This window comes from Theobroma cacao, chromosome 5 (assembly GCF_053813885.1).
Source record: "Theobroma cacao isolate CCN51 chromosome 5, ASM5381388v1, whole genome shotgun sequence".
In the NCBI taxonomy this organism is placed as follows: Eukaryota; Viridiplantae; Streptophyta; class Magnoliopsida; order Malvales; family Malvaceae; genus Theobroma; species Theobroma cacao.
Genome location: NC_142643.1, coordinates 35698652 through 35711925, shown reverse-complemented (window position 1 = coordinate 35711925; position 13274 = coordinate 35698652). Strand labels below are relative to the sequence as shown.

Below are 13274 nucleotides of genomic sequence, written 5' to 3'. Positions count from 1 at the left end.
TTCAAAATCCATCTAACAACATTTGAGGAGTCACTTTCAATGATGAGAACATAAGAATTCACCCATGGAGAGGCCGCAAATAAGAGAAAAGCTTCTTTAATAGCCAGGAGTTCAGCCAAGTTTGAATCACCCCAACCAGTAGTCTGAGAGAATTACAACTTAATTTTGCCTTCATAATCTCTAAGGACTCCCCCAATACCAGTTTTCCCAAGACAACCCTTAGCTGCTTCGTCAACGTTAAACTTTAGTTAGCCTGGTAGAGATTTAGTCCACTCAAGATTTTTCTTATCAGATTTCTTTTTAGAACAAATAGCCCCAAGTTTCGGATTTCTGAAAAGATCAAGGAAAGACAAAACATGATTAACCCATTTAGCTTTCGACCAATATGCAATTCGAGTTCTAATGATATCCATCAATTGGAGTTCATCCTAGGATTTGCCTGTAAAAACCATCTCATTCCTAAACAACCATATGGACCACACAATTCCAAAGAAAGCCATTTTCCATATTTTATTCTTAGTAGCATCTTGAACCAAATCAATCCAAGCACAAAAGAAATCCCATGCATTGGCAGGAGTGACCCAAGAGATACCCAAAATGCGACACCAATTAGCCCAGATTTTCCAACTTTGAGTGCATGAAAAGACAAGATGATTGACAGTTTCAATTTCAGTGCAACAAAAACAACAAAAAACAGAATTAAGAGAAATAAAACCTCTTTTTAAGAGTTCGAATTTGACAGCAACTCTGCCTTTAAGAATAATCCAGCAGAGAAATTCAACTTTTGGAGGGGCAAGGCCTTCCCATACGACTTTCCAGATTCGCTTATTAATCAAATTCCAAGGAGAGATGCTTTGACAGTAACTCTTGGAAGAGTACATACCATTTGGGGATCCCTTCCAAATAACTTTGTCTTTCAAATTTCTAGTAGGAACAACCTCATTTATTTTCCTAATAAAGTCAGCCCATTATCTCTCTTCCCAACCGAATAATCTTCTTCTTAATTGAATGTTCCAAGTCCATTCCTCATTGTGCCAAGACCCAAAATCACTTATGGTACCATGTTTATTTTCAGCAAGTGCAATATGTGTGGGAACCCAATTTTGAAAGGTGAGTCCTCTAACCACCCATCGTGCCAGAAGGAGATATTATGCCCATCTCCAACAATGAAACTTAATCCTGCGTGAATAGAATTGAAATGAGTATTAGAGGGGGAAAGGGGGGAGGTGATGTTGCGCCATACATGAGAAATTCTAGAATTGACGCCCGCACTTAGGATAAGATTGGTGGAGTAGTAACCAACTTTCTCAGCAATAACACTTATCCACTAGCTATTAGTTTCCTGTCCATACCTCCATATCCATTTATTCAAGAGAGCCTTATTTTTCACGCCTAAATCTATAATTCCAAGACCACCACATTCCTTTGGACAACATACATTTTCTCAGTTAACCGAATGAATTTTCTTCTTACCCTCTGAGGCACCCCAAAGAAATCTCCTTTGAATCTTATCAAGTTCGTTTTTAACTGTGGCAGGAATCTAAAAAAGAGACATAAAATACAACGGAAGAAAAGATAACACAGATTTCAAGAGAGTGATTCTACCTTCACTTGAAAGGAAATTGGCTTTCCACCCTGCAAGCCTTGACTCAAAACGATCAACCACAGGTCTCCAGATGTTTACAGAATTAGCCTTAGCACCCAGAGTGTCACGACCCGGAACCTCCCTCAGGCCCATGACAATCGCCACGACGTCCCTGATTGACACTCATTATTCGGAATGCCAACTGGGACCCCGCAAGGCTTACATATCAGTTTCTTTCCTTTCCTGTAAGCAATCGTTGTTAAATATCGAGTTTTTAGAGAATATACACTATTTTAGATCAAAAACAATCAAAATAAAATTTTCACCACACAGGGGTATTTTGGTCATTTTTTTCTCAAAAATTTCGAAACTGGCTAAAACGTAATATACAAGTACAAAACACATAATTCATATTCAAAATGAGTTTAAAAGTCTAAAATCTTCATTTAAAACGAAATTACGGTTATTTGAATATAATAAGAAAATAAAAGAAATATTAAGGGAAATATTCTATTTTCTTATAAAACAATATTTACAGAGTTATACGTGAATAATTTTTATAGTGTAAAAGCTAAATAAATTTATACATACTGAAATACAGTAAGTCAAAATATTTAGTTTAATTTACAATAACAAGAGGGCCCCCGAATAAACAAAAGTAAAAAGGACTGTGAACCTACGGTTTGGAAAATGCAGATCTAATGGTAGTCCTCGATGAGATCAGCTATCTACAGTCTATACTAAACCTGAAATTGGTGGAAAGGAGTTGGGTGAGATTTTGCAATCCCAATGAGTAAACAGACATTATCATAAATATCTAAAGGCGAGTAAAATGGAGGCAAGTTTAAACAACAAATTTCAACCCATTTCATAATGTTTTCAATTTGTTTCTTAAACCATAAAATATTTGTAATTTACCAAAATAGTTGTTAAGGCTTATGTCTTTTATTAAAACAAGGCTCAAGCCAAAACTAATCATCGGGGATACCTTGGTCGAGGCATCTAACCGAGTCCGCCAAGGGTGTTAAAATATTCACACGTAAACACATTTTTATTTTTAAAACCAGCCGTTCCTTGGCGTTGGCCGAGTTACACATTCACGTGGGGGTTCGACGTGAAGTGAGCTCTAATACTACCCCAGGAGTTACCCTTCTCGCCTCTACAACCGGAGTAACTATATAACTGGGTTTACCGTACCCCTCTAATAGGCAGTCCACGGAAACCCGTCACTGCAGTGACTAACCCACCAATTTTAATAAAATTTCGACAGTATAACGTGGCTTTTATTTATTTATCTAGCTTGCATAGTAAAATCAACTTACATAAATTTCCCAAATGCACTCACAAAATATAGCCACATATACTCATTTCTCATAAGCCATTCCTAGGAAAATATATATTTTTCAAGTCAATTTGCAGCCTCCAATTACTCAATTTCATTATCCATACAATATATTTTTATTTGTCACATTTATTCTTAAAATATCAAAAATCTCGTTTTAATCTCGTTCTCATTTCATAATATACATAAAGGGCATTTAAAAATAAACTCTAGATAATTCAAAATAATAATAAGTTTACTCACCGTTTGTACAAACTAAAAGCTTTCTAAGCGCCCCGATCACTACTCGTCGGATACGACTTCTTTGCCTTTTCCGGAAGGCTCTCCTCCTAGACACATTACAAAAATTTACACAATTCATCACATTGATGCTAAATCACTATATAATTAACTTAAATCCTATACTAATGCGTGGTATGAAATGCAATAGCCTAGAACGGCTTAAATGCGGTATTAACCTATTTTTGGCACTTTGCCCGATAAATTGCTAACGCGCTCCATTTTAGCTCTAAATCATACCATTCTCTCTCCAACATTTCTAACCATTAAATATCAGCCAATAACCTTCTAAAAACAACAAAATCAGCTCACTCCCTTCCTTGGAAAATTCGGCCAAAAATGGGACATTAACTCAGTTAATTTTCTACTTTGTTTTTCTATCACGTTTAATCGTTTTTCATCATTTTCTCTTCATTTCCCTTAGAATAAAATCAATTCATCATCATTGTACAGCATTGAGCATCCAGCCAAGAGTGGGTATTGTGAAAATTTAATGATTTCTTGCCCAATTTAATTTCTAAACACATTTAACTAACTAAAACTATCAATTTAACTAAAAATCAAAACCTAAAAATTTTAATTTCTCTCCCCTAGAATTTCGTCCAGCCCTTGATATCACTTTTTGATCTCTCTCCTCAAGCATGCTAAATGGAAATAAAGGTATAGGAAAGGTAGAAATCAAGCTAAAATCGAAAAATCTTACCGTTAGAAGCGTAAACGGTCGAAAACCGCGAATTTCTCTTTGAATTTTCTTGTTTCTCTTTGGTTTTTCTTTTTTTCTTCCTTTCCTCTTTATTTCCTCTCTTTTTCTTCCTTATGGCCGGCCAGCACTCAAAATTTGGGTTTAAATGGGCTGATTTTCATTAAAATAATATTATATCATTAAAATATGCCACATGTCACTTTCCCATTGGCCCATTTTTAAAATTTCATCCATTTGTTTCCAAATTTTCACCATACACTTGTCCCACATATCCATAGCTTAGATAAAATTCTCAGACTTATCCAAAGTCTCGGTGGAGTAATTTTTTTGAATTTACACTTTTACCCCCGTAAAAGTCAAAAATTACATTTTTGCCCCAAAAATTGAAAAATTGCCCATAGACATATTTTTCATCCCTTATTCTCATACCATTCTCCAATTTGTCAAATTTGATCTAAATTCTCTCAAAATCCCAAATTTTGTCTGCGGGTGGTAAAATTACGATTTTGCCCCTACACTCCAAAAATCACTAGAATTAAACTTTTTCACTTCCTATCATTAAATTATACTCTAAATAGTTAATCTTGGTCAAAAAATTTCACTCCATGATCAAATTATTATCTTAGGTGGAAAAATGACGATTTTGCCCTTGAATATCAAAATTTCTAATTTTACCCCAAATGAACCCTCGAACTCTGAACAATCATTTTTAGTCATTCTTGGACTATAAAATATTAAATTTCATCCTACAATTCCTATTTGAACTAGTTCGAGGTTAAATCAATTTAAGTGTACCGTTAGGTACAATATCGAGTTTTGTCTATTCTTAGGTGCTTTTCTAGCGTAATAACATGCTACTCAATGCATGTATGTCATGACATGTATTTATAGGGTCGGGTTTTACACAGAGGGAGGCCCAAGTAGGAAGTGGAAAAATGACCAATCTTGCAAGCAATAGATTCTGCCCACTGATTTAAAATCGTGTTCTCCGCCTCCACAACATAAAAAACGCTCTTTTAGAAGTTGATTTGCAAGCCGACAATCAGTTGAAAACACTTTAAGATTCTTTTAATATTGACTAAATCCCCAAAGTTCTTTCTACAGAAAAGAAGAGTGTGCTTATTATTAACTTGCAATTTGGCATTTGCAAGATTACTTGCCTAAATCATTTGTTTACAAGCACATTTGCTTGATTAAGTAATCAAGACTAATTGTTTTGACAATATTGGTGAATTTACATCTTAAGCCTTTAATGAATGTTGCATATTAGTTAGAATAACTAACATTTTAAGAGGTACGATACCATGTAAATTTTTGTCTTAGAATAACAAACCATTTGGCAAGAAAAATTGCTTCAAAATAGGGCATTGTTAAGAAACTAAGCTGTGGGTATAGATAATTGACCCAAAGGTATCAATACCATCAACATAGAATGCCTTCTGGGTATTTTATCCACTAAATTTTGGCACCTCCTTTAAGAGTATTGATACTTTTCATTAGGATCAATACCTTCCCTTGAGGTGTCGATACTTCTTACCAAAAATGCCTTTTAAGGCATTCTACTTCCTATGTATTGATACTTATTCAAGAGATATCGATACTTCATTCATCTTGCCAGATTTTGGGCCAATTTCTAGCAATAACAAGTCTAAACAACATCCGAGCAATTAGATAACATAAAGTCTCATAAAAAATTCACTAAGACAACACCAATAATCCATGGACAACATTCCATTTCAAATCTTAACTTAGGATTAAATCTTTCCATCAATCTTGTATTTCAATGCATAAGGAAACCATCACAAAGAACGTACATCACACCATCCTCAACATTAATTCTATAGTATAAAACTTCATCCAATTATATGTATACAACACAATTAAATCATGAAACTACATTCAATTTCCATTCCTAACATAAGATTCTATCTTTCATTTAAATTTGCATTCTAGCACATGAAACCACATAATCATAGTTATATATTAAGGGTGTACTAACCCAAGGGATAATGGTATTTTTGCCCCACTATATCGACAATATTAATGAGTGGTATTTCAACCCCATTTCTTAAGCAATATCAATGAGTGGTATTCTACCCCACTTTTTAGGCAACATTAAAGGTATTTAACCCATGAGTAGATATGGCAATTTTGTATATGACATGGTAACACGACACGAATTTAAGAGGGTTTGGGTTCAAACTAATAGTGTTTCGTGTATTAATCATGTCGACACAATTAGGACACTAATAAATCATATCTGAACCATGTCAAACTCTCTTAACTAGTCTAAGACACGATTAGTTAATCGTGTTATCATGTATCCATATAACCTGTAACCTGTTTGTTATCCATTTATTTAATTGTATTCACATGTTGTGCAGACATGTTTAGTACATAGTTAAGACCCATTTATTAATCCATATAAATACAAATATTTTTATAATAATTAAGATTCATTGATATTGGATTTTATTAAATTTAATAAATGTTATGATATTTATAATTTTTTATTATAAATTTGAATAATAGAATTATATTTTAATTGTACATATTTTAATTTAATTATTTTAATCATGTTAATTGTATTAATCATGTGTTAATTATATCAATCGTGTTAATCATGTAAATAGGTTATAATTCATTCTTGAAGAGATTCTAGGAGGAAGAGGCGTAATTAAATTTGTTAATATTATTTTCGTTGCATTTTTATTTGTATATAATGCATGATTAGCCCTCACCCAACATAACAGTCTACATAATTATTAATACCCTATATTTACACAACACGATTAAAGTACAAAAACACGAATTGCCAAGTCTACCTATGAGGTATTGTTATTTATGTCCCGCTACTTAGGCAATATTAGTGAATGGTATTTCCAACCCACTTTTTAGGCAATATTAATAATGGTATTTTTGTCCCACTTTCTAGGCAACGTTAATGTGTATCCAATAACACATTAATAACATTTATCATCAACTTTAATCTCTATCTCAATTATAATCACCATTATCCTTTGTCATTGTCATGAACACCTCATGTTCCATACTATCAACCACATATCCTAGCATACATTAACAAATTATCAACATCACATTCCATACATATTCATACACACTTCACCTTACTATGGTGAACTCATTAAATTCTTATGCCATTTCAAAAATAGGAGTTCCATCATTATTATCATGTACGCATATATTCATGTACATCAAACAAGCCTAAAGCCATTGTTTCCATGTCCATATACATGAGTCGTCTCAGCCTCAATATTTCAAGGGTAGGCACATAATCATCCCTTTCCACATTCAATTAACCATTTATCATTTCCATACCTATAATGCCATTCTAATTTTTTTTGGAGAAAAACATTTTGAAGATGCTTGCCACCATGCATAAAACTACATCTATACCTAGATATACTTACATAGTATACTTATATTTGCAAACTCATTTAAATTATTAGATTTCAACTTCAAACATCTTAGTAACATGTAATTCATCAAATCATCATTCAAGAAAGCAACATTTAAAGACACATGTTTTACATATATCAATTACTTTGAAAACACCATATGAACTCACCTAAAATGCTCGTTTTTGCTAACACACAATCTACACATCAACACCTCACTCCAAATCGATTCTTGGAGCTTCAACCAACCTTATAATATTCAACATTTATAATCAACTCAACTTTAAGCTATCAATCCCATAATTTGAAACTAAGCTAATATAAACCCTAACTTAATCTCATTTTAATCTAACTTTCAACCCTTAATCTACTATCCCAAGGTGAACCATACTATAAGCACTCAAATCCATATCTTCTTTACCTTGATGAGCTTGTAATGAGAGAAACAAGTGGAAATGCCTAACCTTTAGAGAGAGAGAAATGAAGTCTATTTTAAAGGAAGAAATTAGAAGTGAAAATCATAGATTTCCAAATCTAAAGTGTTGAAATCTTATCCTTGCTGCTCAAATATGGAAAATCAAAGTTGGAGTTACAGGGAATGGTAGTTTGTAGAATGAGAAAGAAAAAGAAGTTGGGAGTTAAAAGAAAAAAGAAAGAAAGCATGAAGTTACAGAAAATAAGGTAAAAGGGTCGGCTAAATAAAAAGGAGTAAGGCTTAAAATAGTCAAAAGAGACAAATTTGGCTAAGATTATTGTTTTACCCCTTTTTATTATGTGAAACGATGGTAAATATCGATACTTAGGGGTTATGAATTGATACTTTTCATTCTAGGTTTCAAGTATCGATACTTTTTCCGAAGGTATTGATACTTGCTATAAAGAATGTGTTTTAAAGGCTTTTTGGGCATTAGGTATCAATGCCTCCTTTGAAGGTATCGATACTTTCTTCACATAATGCTATTTTTCTTGTGAAATGCACCCATTTTGGTTTCTGTCTTCCTCTTTTCTTTCAAATAATCTCAATAACTTGAAAAAAATATGGTTTTTCAAGGAAAAATCTTATAAATATTCGATTGAATAAAATATTTCACAAGCTAACTAAGGAATTTACCACTTTATCCTTACACTGCAATGCGAGGTCTCACAATATTTGTGATAATTACACATTTATTTGAAAATTTTAGTAATTATATTGATGCTTCATGGCAAATATCATTGCACTTTTCAGATAATTAAGTTGTTACAATAATTAAATTTTCTTACCTTAATATTGATCTTTATTGTTAGGTATATTAATTAGTTCCTACTTAAAAAAAATTATTTAATGTGTTTTGTAATCACATATTTTAATTCTCATATTGTTATGATCAACTTAATTTAAAAATTATATAATCATAGAACATAGAGTGACTATGACCTCTTTATGCCCAAAGGGGCTGAGACTTGTTATAGTATTTAAGTTAGATATCACAACTTGCTTATTTGAATTAGTACCCTAATTGCTTAGCTAATGTTGTAATTAAGCATATCAAATTGCATAGTCTCCTCGTTTATGTCTATAAATCAGTCAAAAAAGGAAAAAACACTATCATTTGGGATACATGTAGATATCACACTTGGAAATAGATTCTAGAACAAAATTGATGATTATTAAAGCTTTTGTCCTGATAACATCGTGTTGGTGCTAATGGATTTTAGATGGAATTCCAAGAACCGAAAAAATTTACTCCAAGGTGGGCCTTTCAATAGACGCTATCTTTAAGATTTATTTCACTCACACCACTCGGTATGTAAAAAGGGAATTATGAGAATATCCTTAAGGATAAAACGAAGTCAATATCTAACTTCATCTTTACGCTTTACGAGAGTAGACTGCTAGATACATTGAGGATTTGCAAAGTTGTTTGGCCTTAGAGTCTACTTTCTATAGCAAGTAGATTATAAGAAATTTGAATTCCTTTGATAAATGATGAGAACTCAAATGTTTATATTTATTTTTATAACATAACACTTTTATCTCTCTTGATTTTCTACTCTTGTCTCATTTGTTTTTCGGTATGTCAAAATGGTGGGCAAAAAATAAGGGTGAACAAATGGGTGGATTTGGTGGTTTGGTCCACCATTTCTAAGGACCAAATGGATCAATCATTTTTTAAAAACCGATCAAAATCGTCCAAATATAATGGAAGACCAAACCAACCAAACACAGAATTGGTTTGGTTGGTTCGGTTTTGAACCAATGGACCAAAATTTTATCACATTTTTTTTACAATTTATAATATTAAAACTTATAAACTTCATCCATAATTATATATATATGAAATTAATAATATAACTTATATGTTATAATATTTTATATCAAAGTTTGTATAAATAATAACTAATTATAAACAATATGTTATAAAATCTAAGGTGAGAGCTAATAAACTTATTAAACGTAATTATGCAAATAAAGTTTATTGTAAGTTATAGTAATGCTTATGTATAAATTAAATATATATAATATATTACATTATTATATATATAAAATTAATGGTACAAATTATATGTTAAAATGTTTTATATAATCATATAAATAAAGTTTATTATAAGTTATAGTAATGCTTATGCATATGTATATATAATATATTTATACAATTATATATATATATATATATATATATATATATTCATACCATTTTATATTACGAAACATTACTAAGGTGTAATAATGATAACATATTAATACGTATGATATTTACTATCTTATTGTGTATTATTAACATATAACTTATATCATTTAAAATATATAACTTGTAATTTCATATTAATACAAATTTATACATATATATATATATATATATATATAACTAATATTAAATTACTATGATTATGATTTGTATACGTAAGTACAATTCTCCCTAATATATTTTAAATATATTATTAATTAAGTTACTATCAATTCTTCTTAATATATAAAAAAATATTATATATATGACTATATATATAAATATATAAAAAATTAGTTTGGTTTTTTGGATGAATTGGTCCAAAAATTTTAATACTGAACCGATCAAAAAATCGATTGGACCAATTGATCCAATGGACCAATTAGACCGAACTATTTTACCTAAATCGCATTTGGTTTGGGTGGGTAATTGGTTTGGATTGGTTTTGCTCACCCCTAGCAGCAAGTCCCTTATATAGGCTTGCAATTGTCTCTTTTCAATAAAGTGTCTCTTCTCAAGGACACAATTCTTTTATCAAGGTACTACTTTGTCTTAAAAATACCTCTACATTTTACAAGACACGTCATTGGATAAAGGTATTGTTTTAATTGTTTCAATAATCATCTTATAAAAAGACAATAATTCATACCATAAGACATAGCTTTTGAGTTATAATATGAAAAGATAACTTTTCATATCAAATTCTCAAGTTGTGGTATTTTCAATTGTCTTATAACTTTTGGATTTAGAGGTGTTTTTTCATCATGTCATTTTTTCATCAGATATAACTACTCACATGAAAAATCCTCTTATAATCTAATAGTCATATTATATGACATAATCTTTTATTTTGAAAAAACACTAACACATTGCGACTAAAAGAATAATGACAAAAAATTATTTGTATTTTTTGGTTTTTGGAAATATTTTGGAAATACTTTGTTGATTGAATTTTCTCACTAAACATTGACTCTTTTATTTTTTTACCCATTTTTTTCTTACTTCTCTTTATGCTTTTAGAAAATTAATGCATTTTTTTATTTTTTATAACATTTGTCTAAATAATTTTTTTTTACAATTCTTTCACTCGCATAATGAGTATGCATAGAATTCGTTCTTACAAATCTACTTTGGATAGAGAAAACTAGGAATAAAAGAAATTTAAGCAATAAACAAGGAAAATTATCTTATAAATCAACAGTGAAGTTTATAAAAATTAATAAATAAATAAATTATTAAACGGACATATAGCAAACTATCAAACTTGCTTGTGCAATTTGAAAATTCTACCATTGATATATAAAATAATAATTATAATAAATTATATAAAAATGCATTAGCAAATTATAAATAATTAAAACGAAAATAAAAGTAGTAGCTTTAGCTTAGCTTCCAACGGTCAAAAGAAGTTTAAAAAACCCCCAGCTGGTTTGCTGTTTCTCCCCTGACGTTACTAAGTCACAAGGCTCACAACAGCTCTTTCTTTCTTCACTATTGCTCCTTTAGAAACCTCTTTCCTACCTTCAGTTTCAACAACTTTACAAGCTTCAGGAGTCTTAAGCACCAGATCAAACCTTATTCGATCTTCTTATTTCTTTTGTTTGTCCTCTTCAATTCTTTATACATCAACTTTGCATATAATTTTACAGTTTCTAACTCGGTTTTGTTTTCCATTTTTTTTCTTTTTCTATCTTCTGGGGTTGGAGAATGGAGCATGAAAGCATAGACTGGAACAACATCGAATCGATATTCGAAGAAGATGACACATACGAGAATATCAATGCGCCTAAATGGGTTGATCTTTCTGCTCCATGTGAAACTATGGATGATGAAGCCTGGTTCTGCAAACCTGGTACATACAAGTGACGTTGAACTCTGTTTGGTTTCTAAGCAAATTTCATGAACCCGTATTTTAATGTTTTAAGAATAGCAAGTTTCTTTTCATGGGGCTTCTATCTCGCCTAAGAAAGTTTGTTGTTTTTCTTTACAATTGTTTGTAATTCATGGAGGCTGCAAGCATCCCAAGAGTGCAGAAGATTATCTTAAATCAAAGCACTACTCTAAGGTTCCATATCATTTAAATTATTTAAACTAGGCTTTTTGTTTTTCATTTTAATCCACTGCTTCAATTTATGAAGTTTCCTGATTTGCTTTTCTTTTTTCCTTCTTTTTCAGGTGAAGTTGCTAAGGTCTATGACTATATCTGAAATTCTTCCTTTCAGGGATAGAACTCGCAGGTATAAAGTGTTCAGCAGCAATTTTCTAAAATTAGAAACAACAATGAAATCAAAGATTTTTACTTTAAACTTGAATGTTAATTTGTTTTGACAGTTAATTTAACTAGTAAATCATCTTTGTTGCAGAGAAGCGAAGGCTAAAAATGGAGAAAAAGGGTCTAAATCTGCAGAAAATGTAAATGAAGACAATGAGAACTGGAACCCAAACTTATCTACTCCACCCCTAAGAGCCAAGACTATGCCTAAGAAATTGGCAAAGAAATCATCTATGGAGGAGAAAACTCAGTTGGATGATTTAAGAGACAATTCAGCCAAGTCTGATAAGAAGCGAGGTTTAAGGAGTACCTTCTCCGCGCGTAATTTGGTAGCAGGACGAGAAATTTTAAGTCAGATAACAGAATTCTGCGCTGAATTGAAGAAAATGGCAAGGAAAGGTTCAAAAAAAGGAGCACCGGAGAAGGCTCCGAATGGTGTTTTGGGTGAATTGAAGGAGAGGGTAAGAGAAAGAGAGAGGATGCCTCTGCTTGTGGTTAAAGAAAGGAAGTCTAAAGAGCAAGTGTAAATGAAACAGGGGAAATAGAGAATTGTTATTGAACAAGCATTAAAAAGTTTTGTGCCAGTAGGACCTAGTTGCATTGTTATTTTTTTTTTATGTTTTTTCATCAACAGATAATCTTGGACTGATTTTGTGACAAATTCTCTAAGAATAATACCAAGCCATGATTTTATCAAGTTCTGTATACAATTCTGTCAACGATAAATTTACTTCATCCTTGAAATTTCTCATCCTTTTCATTGCAAACGTTTCCTGTTTCCTTTTGCAAAATCTCAAAATCCTGCTGCATTGGATACTAGTAACTTTTGTCAAGGTCATTTCTAAGAAATTTGTTTACCACTGATTTTCCTGTACATCTAGCATCAGCGTAAATGTTTTAAAGGTAGATCATTGTAGCCATATGCAATTATGTTGGTACAAATGAGGTTTAGATGAAATTTAATAA

The 13274-nt window shown here is 31.4% G+C and overlaps 1 protein-coding gene across 1 annotated transcript; it reads left to right on the top strand.

Annotated features, from left to right (window-relative positions):
- Positions 1-11482: 11482 nt before the first annotated feature.
- Positions 11483-13001, top strand: LOC18599014 (uncharacterized). The gene is made up of 4 exons (XM_007028783.3): positions 11483-11888; positions 12046-12101; positions 12212-12273; positions 12400-13001. Exons 1-4 carry the CDS (start codon positions 11744-11746, stop codon positions 12833-12835), a joined length of 699 nt encoding a protein of 232 aa, XP_007028845.3. The 5' UTR covers positions 11483-11743; the 3' UTR covers positions 12836-13001.
- The last annotated feature ends 273 nt before the right edge of the window (positions 13002-13274 follow it).

Excerpts from the sequence above, each read along its gene's own strand:
- LOC18599014 (XM_007028783.3), top strand. The coding sequence starts at position 11,744 with ATGGAGCATGAAAGCATAGACTGGAACAACATCGAATCGATATTCGAA. Across the intron at positions 11,889-12,045 it reads AGCCTGGTTCTGCAAACCTG|GCTGCAAGCATCCCAAGAGT; the intron begins GTACATACAAGT and ends TAATTCATGGAG. Across the intron at positions 12,274-12,399 it reads TTCAGGGATAGAACTCGCAG|AGAAGCGAAGGCTAAAAATG; the intron begins GTATAAAGTGTT and ends TCTTTGTTGCAG.